A 27,663-nucleotide genomic window follows, 5' to 3' on the forward strand; every position below is an offset into this window, starting at 1 on the left:
TGGTGCCAAATGTTTGTTTTTATTGTTTTACCGGATGTGGGTGTCGCTGGCGAGGCCAGCATTTGATGCCCATCCCTGCTTGACCTTCAGAAGGTGGTGGTGAGCTGTCTTCTTGAACCGCTGCAGTCCCTGTGGTGTAGATACACCCACAGTGCTGTTAGGGAGGGAGTTGCAGGATGTTGCCCCAGCAACCGTGAAGGAACGGCCGATATATTTCCAAGTCAGGGTGGTGAGTGACTCGGAGGGAACCTCCAGGTGGTGGGGTTCCCAGGTATCTGCTGCTCTTGTCCTTCTAGATGGTAGAGAGCGTGAGTTTGGAAGGTGCTGTCTAAGGAGCCTTGGTGAGTTGCTGCAGTGCATCTTGTAGATGGTGCACACGGCTGTTACTGTGTGTCGGTGGTGGAGGGAGTGAATGTTTGTGGATGGGGTGCCAATCAAGCGGGGCTGCTTTGTCCTGGATGGTGTTGAGCTTCTTGAGTGTTGTTGGAGCTGCACTCATCCAGGCAAGTGGAGAGTATTCCATCACACTCCTGACTTGTGCCTTGTAGATGGTGGACAGGCTTTGGGGGGTCAGGAGGTGAGTTACTCACCGCAGGATTCCCAGCCTCTGACCTGCCCTGGTAGCCACAGTATTTATACGGCTGGGTCCAGTTCAGTTTCTGATCAATGGTAACCCCCAGGATGTAGATAGTGGGGATTCAGTGATGGTAATGCCATTGAATGTCAAGAGGGAATGGTTAGATCCTCTCTTGTAGGAGATGGTCATTGCCTGGTACTTGTGTGGCATGAATGTAACTTGCCACTTGTCAGCCTGAGCCTGGATATTGTCCAGGTTTTGCTGCATTTGGACAGGGACTGCTTCATTATCTGAGGAGTCGCGAATGGTGCTGAACATTGTGTAGTCATCCGCAAACACCCCCACGTCCGACCTTATGATGGAAGGGAGGTCATTGATGAAGCAGCTGACGATGGTTGGGGCCGAGGACACGACCCTGAGGAACTCCTGCAGTGATGTCCTGGAGCTGAGATGATTGACCTCCAACCACCACAACCATCTTCCTTTGTGCCGGGTATGGCTCCAACCAGCGGAGAGTTTTCCCCCTGATTCCCATTGACTCCAGTTTAACTAGGGCTCTTTGATGCCACACTCGGTCAAATGCTGCCTTGATGTCAAGGGCAGTCACTCTCACCTCACCTCTGGAGTTCAGCTCTTGTGTCCATGTTTGAACCAAGGCTGTAATGAGGTCAGGAGGTGAGTGACCCTGGGCGGAACCCAAACAGCGTCCGTGAGCAGGTTATTGCTGAGTAAGTGCCGCTTGATAGCACTGTTGCTGTCTCCTTCCATCACTTTGCTGATGATGGAGAGGAGACTGATAGGGCGGTAATTGGCTGGGTTGGATTTGTCCTGTTTCTTGTGTACAGGACACACCTGGGCAAATTTCCACATTGCCGGGTAGATGCCAGTGTTGTAGCTGTACTGGAACAGTTTGGCTAGGGGTGCGGCAAGTTCTGGAGCACAAGTCTTCAGTATTATTGCTGGAATATTGTCAGGGCCCATAATCTTTGCAGCACTGCCTTTAGCCATTTCCCGATATCTCGTTGAGTGAATCGTATTGGCTGGAGGTGACATCTGTGATGCTGGGGACCTCTGGAGGAGACCGAGACGGAGCATCCACTCGGCACGTCTGGCTGAAGATTGTTGCGAATGCCTCAGTCTTGTCTTTTGCACGGATGTGCTGGGCTCCTCCATCATTGAGGATGGGGATATTTGTGGAGCCTCATCCTCCAGTGAATTATTTAATTGTCCACCACCATTCACGGCTGGATGTGACAGGACTGCAGAGCTTAGATCTGATGCATTTGTTGTGGAATCGCTTAGCTCTATCTATTACTTGCTGCTTATGCTGTTTGGCACACGCGTAGTCCTGTGTTCCACATTGATTAATAAGCGGATCAGGGGATATGGGGAGAAGGCAGGAGAATGGGGATGAGAAAATATCAGCCATGATTGAATGGCGGAGCAGACTCGATGGGCCGAGTGGCCTAATTCTGCTCCTATGTCTTATGCTCTTATGGTCCTGTGTTGTAGCTTCACCAGGTCGACACATTTTTCGGTCTGCCTGATGTTGCTCCTGGCACGCTCTCCTGCACTCTTCATTGAACCAGGGTTGATCCCCTGGCTGGGTGGTAATGGTGGAGTGGGGGATATACCGGGCCAGGAGGTTACAGATTGGGGTTGATACAATTCTGCTGATGATGGCTCACAGCGACTCATAGATGCCCAGTCTTGAGCTGCTAGATCTGTTCGAAGTCTATCCCATTTAGCACGGTGGTCGTGCCACACCACACGATGGAGAGTATCCTCAGTGTGAAGACGGGACTTGTCTCCACAAGGGCTGTGCGGTGATCACTCCTGCCGATACTGTGATGGGCAGATACATCTGCAGCAGGCAGGTTGGCGAGGATGAGGTCAAGTAGGTTTTTCCCTCTTGTTGGTTCCCTCGCCACCTGCTGCAGTCCCAGTCTAGCAGCGATGTCCGGCCAGCTCGGTCTGTGGTGGTGCTACCGAGCCACTCTTGTGATGGACATTGAAGTCCCCCACCCAGAGTATATTCTGCATCCTTGCCGCCCTAAGTGCTTCCTGCAAGTGGTGTTCAACATGGAGGAATACTGATTCATCAGCTGATGGTGGCCGGTACGTGGTAATCAGCAGGAGGTTTCCTTGCCCATGTTTAACCTGAAGCCATGAGACTTCATGGGGTCCGGAGTCAGTGTTGAGGACTCCCAGGGCAATTCCCTCCCGACTGTATCCCACTGTGCCACCAGCTCTGCTGGGTCTGTCCTGCCGGTGAGACAGGACATACCCAGGAACGGTGATAGTGGTGTCTGAGACGTTATCTGTGTCATGTGAGAGTACCTTTAAGAAATGGATGTTTAAGCAATGTACCTTTAAGGAATGGAGTTGATCATATTACTGAAGTGATGTCACAGGGCGGGAGCTGAGCTCACTTCTGCTTTTGGTTTCAGTTTTGCTGAGAGCAGCTAAAAAGTGCCTGGCTGTTTTGCTGTGAGCTGCTTAAAAGGAGAAAGCCAGTTTGAGACAGCAGCTTGAGAAGTTCTGGTTTGCTGTGAGTTGCTTGAAGGGAGAAAGCCAGTTTGAAAAAGCCGCTTGTGTGTGTCTGTGTGTTTCCAGAGAGCTGCAGGAAGAAAAAGCAAGGTGCTGGAGCTGAAGTCAACCAAGCTGATATATCTCTGCCATAAAACAGAAAATATATATTAACTGTGACCTGGTGTGTTACTGTTTTGAAGGTTTGAAGCCTTTTGGATGTTTGAAGGAACATTTTGAGGGATTATTTAGTGGTATTATTTTCAGGGTTATCTTTGAAGTAAGGGGTGTTAAGAGATCCAATGTTTATTTAAGAGGTTAAGTTGAGTTCATGGAATAAACATTGTTTTGTGTTAAAAACCACGTGTCCATAATTGTAATATCACACCTGGGGAACAAGCCGTGTGCTGGAAAAGCAACAATCCATTAAAGGGAGAGGTTGGTTGAATTCCGTGATACATTTTGGGGTTCTGAAAACACCTCTCCCATAACAATTGGGGGCTCGTCCGGGATAAAAGTCTATCTATTGGATTGGCTTTTGTGAACTTAAAGACAGTGAAGGATTGTTTCTTTTCCGGTGTGGTAATCTAGTTTAAGTGGGGAGAGTGTTGTGAACAATGGCTCTTTCGGAGGCTCAGAAGTTTTTGGGGTTGGACGCGGTAACACGTGATACCTTACGGACAGAGACTAAAGACAGACTGTTAAGTTTGGCAAAAGCATTGCAGTTAACACTGCCTAGCAAAATACGAAAAGATGAAGTACTTAACGCGGTATCTGCGCATTTACGTTTGCCTGTGATACATCCTAACTCATTAGATATGGCGAAAGCTCCAGTTGCAGATTTAGCAATTTGAACATGAATAAGAATTAAAGCAACTTGAACATGAAAAAGAATTAAAGCGGCTTGAATATGCCATGAAAGAAAAAGAAAGAGATAGAGTTAGGGAGGAAAAAGAAAAGGAGAGCGAAGAAAGAAACAAAGAAAGAGATGGAGAGGAAAGGGAAAAAGAGAGAGAGTTTGAACTTCGGAAAATGGCTCTGAAACATGAAAATCTGGCGTTTTCATGTCATAGTCGAAGACGTGGTGGGGATCTATTTAAATATGTCCAAGCATTGCCAAGGTTTGACGAGAAGGAGGTAGAAGCCTTTTTCATTTAATTTGAGAAGGTAGCTAAACAAATGCAATGGCCACAGGACATGTGGGTATTACTGATTCAAACAAAGCTGGTAGGTAGGGCTAGTGAAGTGTTTGCATCACTACCGGAGGAGGTATCTGGAACGTATGAGGAGGTGAAGAAATCCATCTTAAGTGCATATGAGCTAGTGCCTGAAGCTTACAGACAAAGGTTTAGAAATTTAAGGAAAGAATTTGGTCAAACATACATGGAGTTTGAAAGGCTCAAACAGAGTAATTTTGATAGGTGGATAAGGGCTTTGAAAATAGACCAAACGTATGAAGCTCTCAGAGAAATTATACTTTTGGAGGAGTTTAAAAATTCAATTCCTGATGTAGTGAGAACTCATGTGGAAGAACAGAGGGTTAAAACTGCGAGATTAGCAGCGGAAATGGCAGATGATTATGAATTAGTTCATAAATCAAAGATTGGTTTCCGACATCAGTTTCAGCCAGTGAGGGATAGAAACTGGGGACATGAGAAATACTCAAGTGGTAAAGGTAAAGGTGATCTGATGGAGCCAATAAAGAGATCTTTGAAGTAAGGGTTGTTAAGAGATCCAATGTTTATTTAAGAGGTTAAGTTGAGTTCATGGAATAAACATTGTTTTGTGTTTAAAAACCCACGTGTCCATAATTGTAATCCCACACCTGGAGAACAAGCCGTGTGCTGGAAAAACAACAATCCATTAAAGTGGGAGGTTGGTTGAACTCCATGATACATTTTGGGGTTCTGAAAACACCTCGCCTATAACATCTGTAAGGTATGATTCTGTGAGCATAAGACCATAAGACATAGGAGCGGAAGTAAGGCCATTCGGCCCATCGAGTTCACTCCGCCATTCAATCATGGCTGATTTCAACTCCATTTACCCGCTCTCTCTCCATAGCCCTTAATTCCTCGAGAAATCAAGAATTTATCAACTTCTGTCTTAAAGACACTCAACGTCCCGGCCTCCACCGCCCTCTGTGGCAATGAATTCCACAGACCCACCACTCTCTGGCTGAAGAGATTTCTCCTCATCTCTGTTCTAAAGTGACTCCCTTTTATTCTAAGGCTGTGCCCCCAGGTCCTAGTCTCCCCTGCTAATGGAAACAACCACCCTATCTAAGCCATTCATTATCTTGTAAGTTTCTATTAGATCTCCCCTCAACCTCCTAAACTTAAATGAATATAATCCCAGGATCCTCAGACGTTCATCGTATGTTAGGCCTACCATTCCTGGGATCATCCGTGTGAATCTCCGCTGGACCCGCTCCAGTGCCAGTATGTCCTTCCTGAGGTGTGGAGCCCAAAATTGCTCACAGTATTCTAAATGGGGCCTAACTAATGCTTTATAAAGCTTCAGAAGTACATCCCTGCTTTTATATTCCAAGCCTCTTGAGATGAATGACAACATTGCATTTGCTTTCTTAATTACGGACTCAACCTGCAAGTTTACCTTTAGAGAATCCTGGACTAGGACTCCCAAGTCCCTTTGCACTTCAGCATTATGAATTTTGTCACCGTTTAGAAAATAGTCCATGCCTCTATTCTTTTTTCCAAAGTGCAAGACCTCGCACTTGCCCACGTTGAATTTCATCAGCCATTTCTTGGACCACTCTCCTAAACTGTCTAAATCTTTCTGCAGCCTCCCCACCTCCTCCATACTACCTGCCCCTCCACCTATCTTTGTATCATCGGCAAATTTAGCCAGAATGCCCCCAGTCCCGTCATCTAGATCGTTAATATATAAAGAGAACAGCTGTGGCCCCAACACTGAACCCTGCGGGACACCACTCGTCACCGGTTGCCATTCCGAAAAAGAACCTTTTATCCCAACTCTCTGCCTTCTGCCTGACAGCCAATCGTCAATCCATGTTAGTACCTTGCCTCGAATACCATGGGCCCTTATTTTACTCAGCAGTCTCCCGTGAGGCACCTTATCAAAGGCCTTTTGGAAGTCAAGATAGATAACATCCATTGGCTCACCTTGGTCTAACCTATTTGTTATCTCTTCAAAGAACTCTAACAGGTTTGTCAGGCACGACCTCCCCTTACTAAATCCATGCTGACTTGTCCTAATCTGACCCTGCACTTCCAAGAATTTAGAAATCTCAGCCTTAACAATGGATTCTAGAATCTTGCCAACAACCGAGGTTAGGCTAATTGGCCTATAATTTTCCATCTTTTTCCTTGTTCCCTTCTTGAACAGGGGGGTTACAACAGCGATTTTCCAATCCTCTGGGACTTTCCCGGACTCCAGTGACTTTTGAAAGATCATAACTAACGCCTCCACTATTTCTTCAGCTATCTCCTTTAGAACTCTAGGATGTAGTCCATCTGGGCCCGGAGATTTATCAATTTTTAGACCTCTTAGTTTCTCTAGCACTTTCTCCTTTGTGATGGCTACCATATTCAACTCTGCCCCCTGACTCTCCGGAATTGGTGGGATATTACTCATGTCTTCTACTGTGAAGACTGACGCAAAGTACTTATTTAGTTCCTCAGCTATTTCCTTGTCTCCCATCACAAAATTACCAGCGTCATTTTGGAACGGCCCAATGTCAACTTTTGCCTCCCGTTTGTTTTTAATGTATTTAAAGAAACTTTTACTATCATTCCTAATGTTACTGGCTAGCCTACCTTCATAGTTGATCCTCTCTTTCCTTATTTCTCTCTTTGTTACCCTCTGTTTGTTTTTGTAGCCTTCCCAATCTTCTGACTTCCCACTACTCTTTGCCACATTATAGGCTTTCTCTTTTGCTTTGATGAAGTATGACTGTCAGGCTGTTGCTTGACGAGTCTGTGAGACAGCTCTCCCAACTTTGGCACGAGCCCCCAGGTGTAAGTAAGGAGGGCTTTGTCGGGTCGATGGAGCTGGGTTTGCCGTTGTCGTTTCCGGTGGTCCACCTGGTTTAATTCCTTTTAGACTTTGTAGCGGTTTGATGCAACTGAGTGGCTTCCTCGGCCATTTCACAGGGTAGTTGAGAGTTAATTGGGTGTCATGCGTAGGCCAGACCAGGTAAGGATGGCAGGTCTCCTTCCCTAAAGGGACATAATGAACTAGATAAGCGATTCCAGAATTATTCATTGAAGTTGAATTCCCCCGGCTACTGTGGTGGGGTTTGAACCTGTGTCTCCAAAGCTTGGGCCTCTGGATTACTAGTCCGGTGACGTTACCACTATACCACTGCCTCCACCAGGAGCCTTGTTCTGAGCCTCCTGGCACCTCACTCCTGCATGAGTCTCGGCAGCAAGTGCCGCCGGGCTATTCGACCATGGGTTTTGTCACAGCGGAACCTGTCCAGATTCTCACTTGTCAGCTCGGCGCTTGCATCAGCATCACTGGGCGGCGATCGGAAACGGGCCGATGGCAGGGTTTCCACACCTTAACCCTGAGGGAGCAGCTGCGTGCCGCCAGATCAGTTGGCCGGCGGTCCGAATGACACTTGGCAGCACGAAGAGGCGGTAAATTCTCAACTCGCCGTCTCAGTCTCTCAAGTCAAGTACTTCAGAGTGCGTCTCTATCTCGCCGTTTGTTGCTCCCAGCCTGAGCACACACTCCTTGTTTACACACCAAACACGCCCAAATACTTCACTTGCTGCACCCTCAAGCGATGTCGTGCCCTGCACCTTGTCGCTATTTTTAGCACCCACTGCGGCGCGCAAACCCTGCCTGTCCTCGTCAAAAGACCATGACGCTGCCAGAGGCCCCGGGGCTCGATCCTGGGGCGGGGTAATTCCATTCATTCTTTCACCAGAGACTTTGGGTAAAATGGCTCTGGCATGAGCTGTCCTTCACAAGCACCAGTTGCCATTCTCAATGTAGAACCTGGTAGCGGCCAATGGGCGCATTTCCCACGATCAGGAACACAGTGGGAATAGCGCGGCCGATGACTCCGCAACCCCCCCGACATCCGCCAGCGGCCCACCCGCAAGTCGTGACCCGCACTTTGAAAAACCCTGATCTACAAGATGCACTGCAGTAACTCGCCAATCTCCTTAGGCAGCACCTTCCAAACCCACGACCTCTACCATCTAGAAGGACAAGAGCAGCAGATACCTGGGAACCCCACCACCTGGAGGTTCCCCTCCGAGTCACTCACCATCCTGACTTGGGAATATATCACCGTTCCTTCACTGTCGCTGGGTCAAAATCCTGGAACTCCCTCCCTAACAGCACTGTGGGTGCACCTACACCACAGGGACTGCAGCGGTTCAAGAAGGCAGCTCACCATCACCTTCTCCAGTGGCGCCACTGCGGTGAATGTTTTGGGGTACAGCATTACTGCAGTGACAGTTATCGGGGTGCAGCGTCACTGTGGTGACAGTCTCGGGGTACAGCGTCACTGCGGTGACAGTCTCAGGGTACAGTGTCACTGCGGTGAGAGTCTCGGGGTACAGTGTCACTGCGGTGACAGTCTCGGGGTGCAGCGTCACTGCGGTGACAGTCTCGGTACAGCGTCACAGCGGTGACAGTCTCGGGGTACAGCGTCACTGCGGTGACAGTCTCTGGGTACAGCGTCACTGCGGTGACAGTCTCTGGGTACAGCGGCACTGCGGTGACAGTCTCTGGGGGCAGCGTCACTGCGGTGAACAGTCCCGGGGTACAGCGTCACTGCGGTGGAAGTCTCGGGGTACAGCCTCACAGTAGTAACAGTCTCGGGGTACAGCGTCACTGCGGTGGGAATCTCGGGGTACAGCGTCACTGCGGTGACAGTCTCGGGATGCAGCGTCACTGTGGTGACAGTCTCGGGGTACAGCCTCACAGTAGTAACAGTCTCGGGGTACAGCGTCACTGCGGTGGGAATCTCGGGGTACAGCGTCACTGCGGTGACAGTCTCTGGGTACAGCCTCACAGTAGTAACAGTCTCGGGGTACAGCGTCACTGCGGTGGGAGTCTCGGGGTACAGCATCACTGCGGTGACAGTCTCTGGGGACAGCGTCACTGCGGTGACAGTCTCGGGGTACAGCGTCACTGTGGTGACAGTCTCGGGGTACAGCCTCACAGTAGTAACAGTTTTGGGGTACAGCGTCACTGCGGTGGAAGTCTCGGGATGCAGCGTCACTGTGGTGACAGACTCGGGGTACAGCCTCACAGTAGTAACAGTCTCGGGGTACAGCGTCACTGCGGTGGGAATCTCTGGGTACAGCGTCACTGCGGTGACAGTCTCGGGGTACAGCCTCACAGTAGTAACAGTCTCGGGGTACAGCGTCACTGCGGTGGGAGTCTCGGGGTACAGCATCACTGCGGTGACAGTCTCTGGGGACAGCGTCACTGCGGTGACAGTCTCGGGGTACAGCGGCACAGCGGTGACAGTCTCTGGGTACAGCGTCACTGCGGTGACAGTCTCGGGGTACAGCGTCACTGCGGTGACAGTCTCGGGGTACAGTGTCACTGGGGTGACAGTCTCGGGGTGCAGCGTCACTGCGGTGACAGTCTCAGGGTACAGCGTCACTGCGGTGACAGTCTCGGGGTACAGTGTCACTGGGGTGACAGTCTCGGGGTACAGTGTTACTGCGGTGGGAGTCTTGGGGTACAGCGTCACTGCGGTGGGAGTCTCGGTGTACAGCGTCACTGCAGTGACAGTCTCGGTGTACAGCGACACTGCGGTGACAGTCTCGGGGTACAGCGTCACTGGGGTGACAGTCTCGGGGTACAGTGTTACTGCGGTGACAGTCTCGGGGTACAGTGTCACTGGGGTGACAGTCTCTGGGTGCAGCGTCACAGCGGTGACAGTCTCGGGGTGCAGCGTCACAGCGGTGACAGTCTCGGGGTACAGCGTCACTGCGGTGACAGTCTCGGGGTACAGTGTCACTGGGGTGACAGTCTCGGGGTGCAGCGTCACAGCGGTGACAGTCTCGGGGTGCAGCGTCACAGCGGTGACAGTCTCGGGGTACAGCGTCACTGCGGTGACAGTCACGGGGTACAGCGTCACGGCGGTGAGAGTCTCGGGGTACAGTGTCACTGCGGTGACAGTCTCGGGGTGCAGCGTCACTGTGGTGACAGTCTCGGGGTACAGCCTCACAGTAGTAACAGTCTCGGGGTACAGCGTCACTGCGGTGGGAATCTCGGGGTAAAGCGTCACTGCGGTGACAGTCTCTGGGTACAGCCTCACAGTAGTAACAGTCTCGGGGTACAGCGTCACTGCGGTGGGAGTCTCGGGGTACAGCATCACTGCGGTGACAGTCTCTGGGGACAGCGTCACTGCGGTGACAGTCTCGGGGTACAGCGTCACTGTGGTGACAGTCTCGGGGTACAGCCTCACAGTAGTAACAGTTTTGGGGTACAGCGTCACTGCGGTGGAAGTCTCGGGATGCAGCGTCACTGTGGTGACAGACTCGGGGTACAGCCTCACAGTAGTAACAGTCTCGGGGTACAGCGTCACTGCGGTGGGAATCTCTGGGTACAGCGTCACTGCGGTGACAGTCTCGGGGTACAGCCTCACAGTAGTAACAGTCTCGGGGTACAGCGTCACTGCGGTGGGAGTCTCTGGGTACAGCATCACTGCGGTGACAGTCTCTGGGGACAGCGTCACTGCGGTGACAGTCTCGGGGTACAGCGGCACAGCGGTGACAGTCTCTGGGTACAGCGTCACTGCGGTGACAGTCTCGGGGTACAGTGTCACTGGGGTGACAGTCTCGGGGTGCAGCGTCACTGCGGTGACAGTCTCGGGGTACAGCGTCACTGCGGTGACAGTCTCGGGGTACAGTGTCACTGGGGTGACAGTCTCGGGGTACAGTGTTACTGCGGTGGGAGTCTTGGGGTACAGCGTCACTGCGGTGGGAGTCTCGGTGTACAGCGTCACTGCAGTGACAGTCTCTGTGTACAGCGACACTGCGGTGACAGTCTCGGGGTACAGCGTCACTGGGGTGACAGTCTCGGGGTACAGTGTTACTGCGGTGACAGTCTCGGGGTACAGTGTCACTGGGGTGACAGTCTCGGGGTGCAGCGTCACAGCGGTGACAGTCTCGGGGTGCAGCGTCACAGCGGTGACAGTCTCGGGGTGCAGCGTCACAGCGGTGACAGTCTCGGGGTACAGCGTCACTGCGGTGACAGTCACGGGGTACAGCGTCACGGCGGTGAGAGTCTTGGGGTACAGTGTCACTGCGGTGACAGTCTCGGGGTGCAGCGTCACTGCGGTGACAGTCTCTGGGTACAGCGTCACTGCGGTGACCATCTCGGGGTACAGCGTCACTGCGGTGACAGTCTCGGGGTACAGCATCACAGTGGTGGGAGTCTCGGGGTACAGCGTCACTGCGGTGACAGTCTCTGGGTACAGCATGACTGCGGTGGGAGTCTCGGGGTACAGCGTCACTGCGATGGGAGTCTCTGGTTACAGCGTCACTGCGGTGGGAGTCTCAGGGTACAGCCTCACAGCGGTGACAGTCTCGGGGTACAGCATGACTGCGGTGGGAGTCTCGGGGTACAGCGTCACTGCGGTGGGAGTCTCTGGTTACAGCGTCACTGCGGTGGGAGTCTCAGGGTACAGCCTCACAGCGGTGACAGTCTCGGGGTACAGCGTCACTGCGGTGGGAATCGCGCGTCACAGCGGTTGTTTTTTTGTTGATTTGGCGAAGTAAGCCTGTTATCCATTTCAAGTCTTTTTGCCATCTGTGCATTTTGTACTAATTACCTCTCATCCTCAAGGATAGGAAATGGATCAACATGTTTTTCTCCTGAAAGATCCTTGCTCGGACTGTGTGCCAGAGCACAAACACACCTGGCAGCTTCAGATGACTTTGAGGAGCTGTTTGATAGTCACTCAGCTTGATGCTCTTTGGAATTAATTGTACTTGGTCCCAATTCTGCTCCACATTTTTGCTGCCTGACGCTCGCTGTGGAGCCCCTGCCTCCTGGCACTGCACTCCCGCATGTGTCTCGATTGCAAATGGCGCCAGGATATTCGACTGTGGCGTTTATCACAGCTGCGAGTATTCAGACTCTCGGCGGGGGGGGGGTGGGGCCCTGGGCTGGGAGTCCAGGCAGTGTTTCCACATGTTAGCCTTGAGTAACAAACTGTGAGAGGTGTCAGTTACGACGGTACCATAGAGATCTTCAGGCCAGATTACTTTGATAATTTAACAGCTTTGACAGAACCGACAGCACAGGAGGTGGTGATTCGGCCCATCAGAGTGTCTGCCAGCTCTTGCAAAGAGGAGTCCAGTTTAATCCCACTCTCCTGCTGTTTCCCCATGCCCTCACAAAGTATTTCTCCTTCAACTGTTAGAAAATCTGCATTCAGTGTGATTTTGTTTTCAGCCCGGGGCCCAGGGGAGTAGTGTCCATGTTGTTTTTAGGAGCATCTGTTTGTCTGTTTGAAGAGCGGTGTGGTTGATTGGTGAAAAATGTTTGCCTTGTCCTTTGAACTATGTCAGACGCTTTGTCGCTGAGTGAGGATTTTTTTTATACAACTGTGAACTCCACACAAGGTCGACTACTGAGCTTGAACCTTTGTCCTGTGTCCTGCATTCATAATTGACTCCCAGTATTAACCCTGGATTCTTCAGCCTGATTTCGGATTCTCAGGGGCTGCCTCGTTCACCTGCCACCCCAGCCTGAGGGTGCAATGTGCACCTAGTCACATCTCCGAATGAATGGCGGGCTTTATCTTCAGCAAGCCAGGATGCTCACGGTGCTGTTTGTATAATCCCTGTCTCGTCGTATTGTCGTTCAATTCTGCTTCTTGCTAAGGCTGATTTATATCTGTGCTCTTTGAATCACCCAGGGCCATTCCAATCGTGTTAATTTGTGGTTTGCAAGCTTAACTAGGTAATGGTAATGATCTGCCTCGGGACAAGTCCTCTGCTCATCTCTCCACACCTCACGGTCTTGCATTTTCCTCTTCCGTTCCTCCATTCCAAGGTGTCCACCTCTTGATCTCCTCTTCCTTCAGCTACCCTGTCCTAAGAGAGCATGGGTAACCATGGACCTCCATTGGATTGGTCCATGATTATGTTTGGCAAAGTACTGCAGTGGTTTGCTGTTGCGTTCTGCAGTATAACTGGCCAGGAAACTCCCACTCTTACCCCCTGTCATCAGGTGTTGTGGAAAGATCTGTTAATCAATCTGTTTTGGCCATGTTGTCAACACATCTTCCTTGGCCATCAAATTCTGAAGTGGGACTTCTTTCAATCACCTTTTTAAAAAAAAGTTTCAAGTACCCATTTCTTTTTTTCCTCCCAATTTAAGGGGCAAATTTAGCGTGGCCAATCCACCTGCCCTGCACATCTTGGGGTTGTGGGGGCGAGATCCAGGCAGACACGGGGAGAATGTGCAAACTCCACACGGGCAGTGACCTGGATCGAACCGGGGTCCTCGGCGCCGTGAGGCAGCCGTGCTGTTCCAGCTCAGACTTCATTACGATGGGAACTGTCTTCAGACAAGGGACGGGATTCTCCGCGCCGAAATCGCGATCGGCGCGGGGGCGGAGAATGGGCGTCCACCCCGAAATCCGGTCTGACGCCGCTCCCGCGATTCTCCGGCTCCCGGAGAATCGCACGCGCGCGGTCTATGTGGCGGGGGGGGGGGGGGGGGGCCATTGACAGAGGCCCCCGCGGCGATTCTCCGACGGAAACTGTCCGAGTTCCCGACGACGTGGTTGTAACCACGTTTTGCCTGTCGGAAACTTGGCGTGGCGGCTGCGGAGTCGGTGGGTGGTGGGCGGGGGGGGTTCCTTCACCGGGGGGAGGGGTGGGCCTCACGGACGGCCAGGCTAGCGATCGGGGGCCACCGATCCACGGGCACGTGATCTCGGGGGGGGGGGGGGGGAGGCGGCTATATCCTTGGGGCCGCTCTGCGGTGCGAGTCCGCCATGTCGCTTGGGGTGGCCGCCACCGTGCGCATGCGCGGACTGCCGACCGGAAGTGCAGGGCCCCGTATCCACGGGCGGCGCTGCAAGCAGCACTCTGGGTTAAATCACCACCAGTCAGTTGCCTCCCCTCAAAGGGGAAAACAGACCGATGGTCATCTGGGACTGTGGCTACTTTACTTTTTACTATCATAGTAAAGATGTTATCAGCAGTATTAAAATAGCAGGCAGAGAATTGTCACATGAGCCCATTAATAGCCTCGATTTCGACACTCGGATTTCCCTTCCTAACCCTCTCCGCCCCAATGTCGCCTCTTCATTCGTCCCTCAAATCAATTGAAAAAACAATCTGGTGGGATTTCCCGGTCGTTCCCGCCGGTGGTGAGGCCCCCCACCCACCGGAGTTTTCCCAGCGGCGGAGGGTGCAAACAATGGAAATCCCTGTTGACAGCGGCAGGACGTATAGATCCAAACGTGAGCTAGGCCCAAACCAAGTAACAATGAAACAATTACCCCCGCCACCCCCTGCAGGCAGTCAATGACTCATATATTCAGGCTTTTCCAACGTCTCTGATGGGTCTCTGTTAACCATAGAACCCGTAGAGTGCTGAAGGAGGCCATTCGGCCCATTGAGTCTGCACCGACCCTCTGAAAGAGCAACCCTAACTCGGGCCCACTCCCCTGCCCTACCCCCGTAACCCCATCTAGCTCAAACTGAAAACTCCACACACAAAGTCACCCGAGGTGGAATCGAACCCGGGTCCCTGGCTCTGTGAGGCAGCGGTGCTAACCACTGTGCCGTCGTGTTCTTTTCAAAGTCCAGGCCAGCGATTCGAGCAGATCCTCGTGGATCCTGTGCACGCAAGCACAGCTGTTGGGCTCCACACCAAATTGTTTGTGGTGTTTTTGTTGTGCTGCTTTTCTCCTTTGCCCCTCTGATTGGCCCAATGAGCCTTGTTGACGTGGGGGGTTTCGTAAGCACTAGGGAACCCTCGGATTTTGGTGCCACCTCCTGATGTGGTGAAGGGCAGTCTATAAATGCAAGTTGCTGCCCTGGAGGATACCTCATCCAAGTGGCCATTGCTCACAATTGCGATCAGCCCGTTTGACCTTCGCGGCAATATCACATCTGCCCTCCCTAGATATAAACACACACACATGTACTCTCAATACTGGAAACTCTTTGGTTACACTTTGTAACTTGCTTATCCTGCTGCAAGGATTGGACTGGTGAGTAAGTCAAGTGATGAGAGCTTCAGGAATGCATCCAACCAGAATTGGCGCTCTTAGAACATAGAACTCTTGTGAGAGAATCCCAAGCAACGGTACAGTTTGACTGAGCAATGAAACTAAAATAACTAGCGACTTAATCTGGTGTCTGCTCCGCCTCCTCCAGACGTGAAAATGGTTATCATCGTAAGGAAGAGCCAAATAATCGATTACAATTAGATTAGACTAGATAGGTGTTTAATGGCCGCCGCAGACTCGATGGGCCGAAGAGCCTCTTTCTGTGCTGTAAAGCTGTATGATTCTAAAATGCTATGACTAAACGATAAGAGGCGATGGCATGAGTGAATGACATTGAGCGGTTATAGAAGTGTTATCTTGTTTCAGTATACAGTGTTATTTACCAGAAAGCCAGGTGGTGAAGGATAGAACTGGCACCAGTCTTTACACATTTTTCGTAGCGTTTATTTGCAGAGATACACGTTACAAACAGGTACCTCCTCACCCAATAACCAGTTTCAGTCTGTTCTTATTAATAGGAGCACGAGTGAATCCCCAGTTAATGTCCACTAATATACAAGTAATCATGCATTTTCATACAGTGAGTGGTTAGGATGTGGAGTGGATCTCTGAGAGTGTAGTGGAGGCAGGTTCAATGAAGGCAACCGAGAAGGCAATTTCCTTTTGGCTGTAGTGATGCCCTCAGCGTGCAACAGGTGCCCTTTCAGTGAACCTGCACAGGGCCGCCTAGCAACGCCCCTGTGTACAGCAGTGTCCACTTCACCCCGTGCATTCCCGCCTCCGTCTTCACGGTACGAGGGACCCTCGCTCACCGCCAGCGCAGAGTTGCGCGACTGATAATCCTCCAACGAATGCTGCCTATTCTCAGCATATTTTCTTGATGGTTGCCCCATCCACCCTCTCACCCGCGCCCCCCCACCCCCCCCCCCCGCACTCCCCTCCACCCATCGACGTCCCTCAAACAACCATTTATACTAGTTGCGAAATTTGGCCTGATGAGTCAAGATAAAAAGCTTCGACAACATTTCTGTCTGTTGAGCCGCATGGCTTAGCCTACTTTTTTTTTTGGGTGGGGGGGGCTGTGATGTTTAATATAGTCAAATTGCCTGCTGGCACTCACTGTCTCACTCCACGCAAAGAAGTATCACTTGAGCGAGGTGCTGAAGGGCGATCTACATCCGTAAAACAATGTCGCGGGACGAACCAGCGAGCAAAGGGAGCCATTAGGGTGGGCGGGAAGGAGGAGAGCCCTCTCTGTCTCAGTTGTCACACACAAACATTTCACGATTGGGAAACACATTCAAGGCCGGCACAGGATGCGATGCCCCCGTCACGTGATTCTGTGATGCGCGCGTGAGGGGAACTGAAAGCACGACACCGTTAACATGTTGTAAGCTTCTCAGAAATGCCTTGCAGGCTTTGCGCAACTTTTCCCAGGAGCTTTTGACAGAGTGCTGGAGAAACAGTCGACAGCCTTCACTTCATTTCATCCCACTCCCCTATCCAGGTCGATACTCGGTACAATCCACCAAAAAGGTGGCGTGTTCGCCATTGTCCAGCGTGCACAGGAAATCCAATCAGCAGGAGACCTCTGGCAGCCATCTGACGACAGCTGACACTCATTGTCAAGGCTTGTGCCACGAGAATGAGCCACTTTTCAGAGGCGCGAGCGCGCGCCCGTTCCAATTTCCAGCATTCGCAAAGTTTTGCCGTTGCGACTTTTTTCTTTTGTGATGTTGATTGAGAGATCAGTATTGACAAGGAGAATTCCCTGTCTCAAAATAGTGCCAGGCGGTTTTTGATGTCCCCCTGAAAGGGGAGACAGGGTCTTGGTCTGATGCTTCATCTGCGAGACTGCGCCTCTGACGGCGCTGCACTCCCTCAGCACTGCATCAGCCTGGATTTCCTGCTCCGGTTCCTGGAGCAGCATTTGAACCCCCCCCCCCCCACCCGTTTGACTTTGAGATGAGCTCGCTACCCATTGAACCACAGCTGTCAGCGCAAGAGAAGCGGAAAGAATGATTTGAATGGTAGCGGGAGTCATGATGTGAACTCCCATCACACCTGACCACTTGATTTGAAGAAATCATTTGTTATGGCCGGCGATTCGGATTTGTTTCCTGATCTGAATTTTTTGCAAACTTCCTCCTGTGACAGCATAATAATAATCTTTATTATTGTCACCAGTAGGCTTACATTAACACTGCAACAAAGTTACTGTGAGAATCCCCTCGTCGCCACATTCCGATGCCTGCTCGGGTCACAGAGGGAGAATTCAGAATGTCCAATTCACCCAACAGCACGTCTCTCGGGATTTGTGGGAGGAAACCGGAGCACCCGGAGGAAACCCACGCAGACACGGGGAGAACGTGCAGACTCCCCACAGACAGTGACCCAAGCCGGAATCGAACCTGGGACCCTGGCGCTGTGAGGCACCAGTGCTAACCACTGTGCTACCGTGCCGCCCTCAAAATGGGGGAGATATGGGGCTGGATTCTCCGATCCTGCGGCTATGTCCGCAGGAACCGTTACGACCAGACAGTTGGCGCTGCCCCCGCGCTGATGCTCTGCCCGGTGGGGGGGCTCATAGCCGTGCAGCATAAAGCACCTGCAGATGCAGCTGGAGAATGGCCGGGTTCGTGGCTGCGCACGGCAGCGGCTTGCGGCATGGCGCCGCCCGCGCGCGGACACGGCCTGCCAAAAACTGCCCCCTGTGACCAGCCTCGCCACCCGCAGACCACCCCCGACGAAGCCCCCCCCTGCCAGCGGAACAGCTTCCCCCAACTGTGGCGGTGCTGGACTCGGTCCGCAGCCGCCACACGAGGTCCCCGAGCGGTGTGAGCAAACCCGAACGACGCCGTCGGGGACTCGGCATTAGGTGACATCCTGAGGCCGTCCCCACAGCATGCGGCATACGCCCCGAGTACGCCATTTTTCAGGGGGCGCAACATCGGAAACACGCGCCGCCCCAGATTCCGGCGTAACCGGGGATTCTCCACCCGATCGCCGAACGCGATTTCAGCGTCGGCGATCGGAGAATCCCGCCCATGAGCTGTGAGATTTGTCACCAAGGCAACCCTTCCTCAGGGATCCTTCAGTGGAAAATCTTGGACATTTTGATTCAATCAGATATTTGAATTTCTGGTGACTTTAAAGCAGATCATTTGAGACAGTTTGTGAGCAGGGAGCCTGAAAATGGACTTTCTTTAATTAAACTTGAAGAGACCCTGACAGATTATGAAAGGGTTCGGCCAGATCAGCCTGTGAGAAGTCCACAACTTGGGGCTATAAATATACGATTGTCATTGATAAATCCGACAGGGAATTTCGGAGAAACGTCTTTACTCAGAGAGTGCAGAGAATGTGGAACTCACTCCCACAAAGGGGTGGTCGAGGCGACTAGTAGAGATACGTTTAAGGGAAAGGCAGATAAACACATGAGGGGGAAAGGAAGAAAAGGGTATTCTGATCAGGTGTGATTGGGAGGGAGGTGGGGTATAGTGGTATTGTCACTGAACTAATAATAGAGGAGCTCAAACCAATGCTCTGGGAATTGGGGGTTCAAATCCCACCAGCAGCTGGTGAAAGTTCATTTTCCTCAGTTTATTTTATTTTGTTTACTTACCACAAAATAGTGGTATTGTCAGTGGACCAGTAATCCAGAAACCCAGGGTCATGTTCTGGGAACCCGAGTTCGAATCCCAGCATGGCAGATGGTGAAATTTGAATTCAATAAAAATCTGGAATTAAAAGTCTGATAATGACTATCGTAATCGTCATAAAAACCCATCTGGTTCACTAATGCCTCTTTAGGGAAGGAAATCTGCCGTCCTTACCCGGTCTGGCCTACATGTGACTCCAGACCCACAGCAATGTGGTTGACTTTTAGCTGCCGCTCTGAAATGGCCGAGCAATTCCCGTACCGGCCTCCCCGAACAGGCGCCGGAATGTGGCGACAAGGGGCTTTTCACAGTAACTTCATTGAAGCCTACTCGTGACAATAAGCGATTTTCATTTAATTTTTACGTCCAGTTCAAGGGCAATGAGGGATGGGCAACAAATGCTGACCCAGCCAACGATGCCCATGAACAAATGAAGGAAAAATAGACTGGATGGGCCGAATGGCCTGTTTCAATTCTGTGTACTCCTTTGAAACCTGCCATCATTGATAAATGGTGGGTGGCACGATGGTGCAGTGGTTAGCACTGCTGTCTCACGGCGCTGAGGACCCGGGTTCGATCCCGGCCCTGGATCACTGTCTGTGTGGAGTTTGCACATTCTCCCCGTGTCTGCGTGGGTTTCGCCCCCACAACCCAAAGATGTGCAGGGTGGGTGGATTGGCCACCCTAAATTGCCCCTTAATTGGAAAAAAAAAATACTGGGGTACTCTAAATTTAAAAAGAAATCATTGATAAATGGATCCCAAGACATATGGCAAAGTGTAAAACCAGATGCAATTCCTGTTCTTTTATTTACAGAATTCCTTATATTATCCTTTCACGGGATGTGTGTGTCGCTGGCTAGGCCGGCATTTATTGCCCATCCCTAATTGTACCTTGAGAAGGTGGTGGTGAGCTGCCGCCTTGAACTGCGGTGTACACCATGTGGTGTAGGTACACCCACTGTGCTATTAGGGAGTTCCAGGGTTTTGACCCAACGACACTGCAGGAATAGGGATGTATTTCCAAGTCAGGATGGTTTGGGGCTTGGAGGGGAACCTCCTTGTGGTGGGGTTCCCAGGTATCTGCTACCCTTGTCCTTCTAAATGGTAGAGGTTGTGGGTTTGGAAGGTGCTGCCTTACATGTCTCTCTCCTTCCTGCCAACCTAGTGTCGCTCTTTCTCATGGAATCATAGAATCCCTACAGTGCAGAAGGAGGCCATCCAGCCCATTGAGTCTGCACCGACCCTCTGAAAGAGCACCTCACCTAGGCTGACCCTATGCCCGTAACCCCACCTAAGGGACACTAAGGGGCAATTTAGCATGGCCAATCCACCACTTCAGAACAACAATGATGAAAAAAAACCCTAATTAACCAGAAAGCAGACCCTCAAAGGGGCAACTGTAACAAAAGGACAAAGTGTGAAAGGAAACTTGGCTAAACTGAATAAAAATGTCCGATGCACTCCAGTCGCCGCAGTGCCAACCAATCACGGAAAGCCTCCAGCATACCAGTGGACACCACATACTCCCGCTTTAGGAACACCAGGCCAGATCATTGCCATAGAAGAGGGGCAGAAGGTCACTTTCTTTATACAGTGAAATAAACAAATGAATTAATAATCAAACTAATTAATCAGCAGCTCCTTAAAGGGGAGAGTTTCTCTCCATACCAGTGGGTAACCTCTGACCCGGGAGCCACATGCGGCCCACCTGGGTTCTGAGTGGGGCCCACGAGACATTTTCTTGACCGTTGCCCACGCGCAGGGTCGCCACATTCCGCTGATTTCCGCCCGTGTAGTTTTTTTTCCTCCCGGTGTGACTGAAGTGATTCACACGTAAAGTGAGGACAAGTGAAGTGAGGTGTGTGCTGATTGCTCACAACATTGAGTGTGAGAGGCGCGTCCAAAGTGGAAATATTTCTATTGTTTTCACCATTTGAAGTTGATGAGAGTTCTATTAATATATAAATGATGAGGGCAGCACGGTGGCGCAGTAGGTTAGCACTGCTGCCTCACGGTGCCGAGATCCCAGGTTCGATCCCGGCTCTGGATCACTGTCCGTGTGGGGTTTGCACATTCTCCCCGTGTTTCCTTGGGTTTCGCCCCCACAACCCAAAGATGTGCAGGGTAGGTGGATTGACCACGCTAAATTGCCCTTTATTTGGAAAAAATGAATTGGGTTCTGTAAAATTTATTGGAAAAAAAAGAACAAAACAAAAATATATATATAAATGATGAAGCATTTTCTATAACTCGTTATGAAATATTCGGCGTGTATTAATTGTATTTCATCTTATTCATGGGGTCACAGTTCGTGAACAATTCTGATTTCAATCTTGTGGCCCATTGAGATGAAGAACGGTCACTCCTGCGGCCTACTCACTCGCCTATCACCGTTCGATTCTCTTTTGAGTATTGGTAAAGCCAAAGTTAACCAATTTGAAAAAGCCAATGAGACCCCATGAAGGGCACTGCAGCAAAATCAGAATTTTAAAGAAACTGTACATAATTAAAGGAAAATGTAATTTTGGGAGCTAATGATGCCCCCCAGCTCCCCACGGTGTCCACCAAACATGGAAGGCCTCAAGTGTGACAGTGGACACCATGTACCCCTACTCCAGGGATACCGACTCATGAAAGTAACCTCAGAAGTGGGGCTGTCAGTCCCTCTTTATAAGTTATCTCGGCACTTCACTAAACAATGCCCTTCAGCTGTACACCTGAACAATATCATTAACGTATCATTTATAGTCATCAATCAGTCTTGGTCCCAAATGCTGAGGTGAAATGTTCAGCGAGGTTTTCCACATAACCCAAAGCCCCATAGAATCCCTGCAGTGCAGAAGGCAGCCATTCGGTCCATCTATTCTGCATCGATCCTCCAAAATAGCACCTCACCTAGGCCTACTTCGCCGCCTCATCCCCGCAACACTGCACATCTTTGGACACCTAAGGGGCAATTTATGATGGCCAATCCCCCTAACCACATATTTGGACACTAAGGGGCAATTTATCACGGCCAATCCACCTTACCTGCACATCTTTGGACACTAAGGGACAATTTATCACGGCCAATCCACCTTACCTGCACATCTTTGGACACTAAGGGGCAATTTAACATGGCCAATCCACCTAACCTGCACATCTTTGGACACTGAGGGACAATTTAACATGGCCAATCCACCTAACCTACACATCTTTGGACACTAAGGACAATTTAACATGGCCAATCCACCTAACCTGCACATCTTTGGACACTAAGGGCAATTTAACATGGCCAATCCACCTAACCTGCACATCTTTGGACACTGAGGGACAATTTAACATGGCCAATCCACCTAACCTGCACATCTTTGGACACTAAGGGACAATTTAGCATGGCCAATCCACCTAACCTGCACATCTTTGGACACTAAGGACAATTTAACATGGCCAATCCACCTAACCTGTACATCTTTGGACTGTGGGAGGAAACCGGAGTACCTTGAGGAAACCCACGCAGACCCGGGGAGAACGTGCAGACTCCACACAGGCAGTGACCCAAGGTCGGAATTGAATCCGGGTCCCTGGAGCTGTGAGGCAACAGTGCTAACCACTGTGCCACCATGTTGCCCCCACATGTGATGGAAACACACCCCAGCCCATGCTGCCTGCCCCACCTCCTCCTGTCAGGGACCAGGTGGTGTTCAAAGACAGCGTGGCACATAATACTTCAAAGTTGATGGACGTTTGTTTTTGAACTTCCCTGGCCTGTAGCTGGTAATAGAATCAGATTTTTGTTTCCTCAGCAGCCCTATGCCCCAACCGCTCAGCAGATGGCTCCGCCCAGTCCCAGCACCAACAGCAGCAGCAACAGCAGCAGCATTGGAGGGGAACAGCTCAGTAAAACCAACCTGTACATCCGTGGGCTTCACCCTGGCACAACTGACCAAGACCTTGTCATGCTCTGCCAACCGTAAGTACCACCTCTGCTTTAAATGACCTCTTGGGTTTCGAGGGGAGCTGAATAACTCCTTTGCGGCAATGAAAGGAAAATTACTATGATTGCTGGAGACCTAGAACATCCTGTTTGCTGATTGTAATGCTAATTGACTGAATAAATCACTCATAATGTTGCAATATTCAAGCCTCTGACCAATGGGACCTTGGTTAAAGGTCCAATTTGCCTCTGATTACACAATTACCCCTGTCACCACCAACAACTCGAGCGGTGGGCTCAGAATATGAGACCTTGATATAACGTTGAGGGTGATGAAAGGGTGTTCGACAAGCCAGTAATTCGGGGCTTTCACGGAGACGCCGCCAGTTCTGGTCACACGTGGCCTCAGAAGGGGAAACGTGGAGATGTTGTCGAGCCGAGGTCGCTTTGTTTTGCTGTTGGAGCAACGTGATACTGAGAGTGTCTCAGTAGCAGCAATAGCGCCGGAAAATGCGCCAAGGCAAAGTTGTGGGGCCAGCGGTGTTCTCCATGTGTGCAACGCAACGCGCTGAGATTGCGGTATTGGTCACTACCGTAGAGCATTAGACTGACCGTGTCCTTTGAGGGTCACACTGATTCTCTGACCTGGTCCCCTCAAGTTCGACAAGGTGGTGTCAGCTTTACGTGCGGTGTTACCCGATTGAGGAGAACGGGCCTATCTTCTCTGGAGTTTGGAAGAACGAGAGGTGATCTCATTGAAATTCAAGAGTGAGATTGACTAAATTTTTGGACACCAATGTTATGTTCCTTGTATTGTTCTCCAAGATAGCCAAAGTCATAGTGTTTACAAAGAACATAAAACTATATGTTTAAACCAAAGCTAGTTTATTTTACACTACTTGAAATGGTTTGCACACTCTACTGAGTAACAGCTAACAAAATAATAGTATTGAATCTATGTTACAGTAATTAATTATCTCTCTCTAATACAGCCTACACTCTAACTTAACCCTTAATCTCACACTATCCTTCTTCATCAACTTCTCCAACAGCCTCTCCCAGAATGCTTAGAGATGCAGCCTTTTATAAGATGCCATCTAGTGTTGATATACATGAACATCATCTTGTTAACCCTTTATTATACTTGGATTATACACATCATTACAACCAAGTGAATCAAAGGACAGTGCAGGAAGGTCTGCCTGAGGTTTGAAATCTGCCAGGCTCTTATTGATTGCCGGAGGTTCCCGGGAGGCCCAAAAGGCCTCCTGATCCCATTTAAAAATGTTCTTAAAATAACCTCAAAGTTAATTGGAATTATTTATTTTTGCTTCTCTAGTCTTTTCTTCTGTGTGTTGGGGCCTGGCTCTATGTGCTCACCTGAAGTGAGGGCTGTCAGTGAGAGGGAGTGGAACCCCCTCAATGTTCCTGTGTCCATGAACATCCAGCACTTCCAGGCCTGGTAAGGCACAACCAGTTGGTGAGGAAAGCTCTCTCCTTGCGGCTGTGACAAGAGGCTTGAGCAAAGTGAGTGGTTTGCCTGATGAGACAAGGCGAACTGACCTGAATTAACACAAAACAAAATCATCCTGAATGTAAATTCTCTTCAAAACACGTTTGGAGATGTGTTGCCTCCAAAGTCAGGCCTCCCAGTCGGAAGAGCTGCAGGCGAAAAGGGGAGGCTTGCCAACTCTGCAGGATTGCCCCAAAGTCTTCGGGAGTTAAGGATTCACCTCCTGGACTCTGCTATGAGTAAAGCCCAGGAGAATAATCATCAAAGCATTAAAAGAATTGCGTGGGGCTATTTGATTTTTGCTGAATACTTCTGTTCATCAGCTATAGAAACAGTGGAGCCGCGGACTAAAAGCTGCTCAACTGGGTGGGGTGGTTGGCAGTCCTGTGATGAAATCTCCAGGAGCACAGTCAACCTGAGTTGGCAACACAAGCCGCCGTGACAAGTGCAAAGATGGGGCAAAACTGCCAGTGGAGGGAGCAGGGTTCAAGGCCTACTTAGGCCCCTCCCCATACACTTTTGAGATCCTCCCTTTATTCTGTTTGCTGCAAATTATGAGTAAATCAAGCAATCGGGGTGAAGTGTATGTAGACTTGTAAAGTGCAGGCAATCTTTCAGTGGTTAGGGACTTTTAATGTTCGTTAGGTGAGACATGGGAACAGGCACAAAAGACACCTAAAACAAAATGGCTGCCTTTGAGGTGACTTTTGAAGGAAGGCCTCAGGAGGAGAGTTCCAGGATGTCGGAGGTTGATGGTTTGACTACCCCTTCAGACCTTTAACAATGTAGGGGTTGCTCTTGGAAGGTGCTGAGCTGCCTGCACACGTCAAGTTATGCTGTGCAACTGAGACTGTGTGTTACAAAGGGAGGTGCCTTTTTCCTTGTGAGTAATCGACCACAGTTTCTGGGATGGGTTAGAGACGCCACTTAAATGACAACATCACAGATTCTGATCTGTGAGTGACAGCGAAAACCGAGGACGGCTTCAAGGCAGAGCAGCTGGCGTTTTGTATGTGTGTTTTCCGTTTGAAATTTTGTGCTGTGACAACAGTGGATTACATGAACGACAGCCCATTTTTTCCCCAGTGTCTCACCGTCTTTACCGCAGGTGGCACCCTGAATAGTCTTCCTCCAAATTAATTTTCATGCTCGTCAAACTGAGGGCTGCCCATGACAAAGAACAAGAACAAAAAAGTACAGCACAGGAACAGGCCCTTCGGCCCTCCAAGCCCATGCCGACCATGCTGCCCGTCTAAACTAAAATCTTCTACATTTCCGGGGTCCGTATCCCTCTATTCCCATCCTATTCATGTATTTGTCAAGATGCCCCTTAAATGTCACTATCGTCCCTGCTTCCACCACCTCCTCCGACAGCGAGTTCCAGGCTTCTTCTACCCTCTGTGTAAATAACTTGCCTCGTACATCTCCTCTAAACCTTGCCCCTCGCACCTTAAACCTATGCCCCCCAGTAATTGACCCCTCTACCCTGGGAAAAAGCCTCTGACTATCCACTCTGCCTATGCCCCTCATAATTTTGTAGACCTCTATCAGGTCGCCCCTCAACCTCCGTCGTCCCAGTGAGAACAAACCGAGTTTATTCAACCGCTCCTCATAGCTAATGTCCTCCATACCGGGCAACATCCTGGGAAATCTCTTCTGCACCCTCTCTAAAGCCTCCACATCCTTCTGGTAGTGCGGCGACCAGAATTGAACACTATACTCCAAGTGTGGCCTAACTAAGGTTCTATACAGCTGCAACATGACTTGCCAATTCTTATACTCAATACCCCGGCCAATGAAGGCAAGCATGCCGTATGCCTTCTTGACTACCTTCTCCACCTGTGTTGCCCCTTTCAGTGACCTGTAAACCTAGATCTCTCTGACTGTCAATACTCTTGAGGGTATGACAACTGAGGGGTGGCCGTGACACAGAATGGAGCAATCTTCCCATTGACTGAATATAAGGCCCAGTATCAAGTCCTTCAAAGTCAGGGGTGGTGTGGAGTGGTTAAATGGATTCAAGTTCCTTCTTCCATCTACCTGATCAACATGAGTTGTTACAGAGCGGAAATGTGGCATCCTCTCCTGCAAGTCTGCCCCTTTAACCTCAGAGGATATCAAATTCGCTGAGGAGGTCATTCCCGATCTCCCCACACCCCGACACTTCCACACAAGACCCAACACACTTGGGTCAATGTGTACGAGTTGCGTTTTTACACACAAAATGGCAACTGAATTGGGAAGGAGGATTCAGTAACCGGTGACCCTGACCATCGTTGAAAGGCCCTGCTTTTAACGTGTGGAACTATGTAGTCGTGCCTAGGCCTCGTTCATAATGAAACCATGGCCTGAGGCAAAATATTGCAGATGCTGGAAATCTGAAATATAAACCAAGTTTATATTTGGTAGTTTTTGTCAGAGCTGGAAGCTGTCACTTGCCTCACAGCCTATCGCCGACCTCCCCTCTCCCCTTCCCCTCCCTCTGTACTTCTTTAAAATGTCTTCCATCTCTCAACTTCACTCCGAACTGACAAAAGGTCATTGACCTGAAACATTAACACTTGTTAACCCCCACAGATGCTCTCAGACCTGCTGAGTTTTTTCAGCACTTTCACTTTCTATTCCTGAGAAGTGTGTGTGCATTTTTGTGTAAAATAAAATCAATAGAGTGTTTAAAAAAAAAAGTATTGCATAAGATGCCACATTTCCTGTCCAAAAAAATCGCACTTTCTTTGTCGAGATTTCTATTCACACTTTTGTGTCAGTATTTACCACATCTTCCTGCCGATGCAGGAATGGGCAGTGCGGTAGCACAGTGGTTAGCACAGTTAGCACGTGCAGACTCTGCACAGACAGTTACCCAGCGGGGAATCAAACCTGGGATCCTGGCGCTGTGAAGCAACTGTGCTATCTACTGTGCTACCGTGCTGCCCGTGCTAAGTTCTCCCCGTGTCTGCGTGGGTTTCCTCCGGGTGCTCCGGTTTCCTCCCACAGTCCAAAGATGTGCAGGTTAGGTGGTTTGGCCATGATAAATTGCCCTTAAAGTCCAAAAAAGGTTAGGTGGGGTTACGGGGATAGGGTGGAAGTGTGGCATGGATAGGGGCGCTCTTTCCAAGGGCTGGTGCAGACCTGATGGGCTAAATGGCCTCCTTCTGCACTGTGAATTCTATGAGGTCAGTTGGGCATCACTGTATGCCGCTGTGCTGGCATTTCCCATTCAATTCTGCCATGTCAACCGTCACACTGT

General features: G+C 50.3%; 1 protein-coding gene across 6 annotated transcripts in view; it reads left to right on the forward strand.

Moving 5' to 3' along the window:
• The window catches only part of LOC140405379 (RNA-binding motif, single-stranded-interacting protein 2-like), a 326,884-nt gene that overhangs the window by 158,776 nt on the left and 140,445 nt on the right, over positions 1-27,663 (forward strand). For 4 of the 6 annotated variants that reach the window (XM_072493710.1, XM_072493706.1, XM_072493711.1 and 1 more), the window contains exon 2: positions 22,773-22,939. In XM_072493710.1, the coding sequence (XP_072349811.1) occupies positions 22,773-22,939 (167 nt within the window). The remainder of the gene's footprint in view (positions 1-22,772; positions 22,940-27,663) is intronic. The other 2 variants (XM_072493707.1, XM_072493709.1) reach the window with 1 other exon arrangement.

The sequence above is a fragment of the Scyliorhinus torazame genome, chromosome X (assembly GCF_047496885.1).
Source record: "Scyliorhinus torazame isolate Kashiwa2021f chromosome X, sScyTor2.1, whole genome shotgun sequence".
Taxonomy (NCBI): Eukaryota; Metazoa; Chordata; class Chondrichthyes; order Carcharhiniformes; family Scyliorhinidae; genus Scyliorhinus; species Scyliorhinus torazame.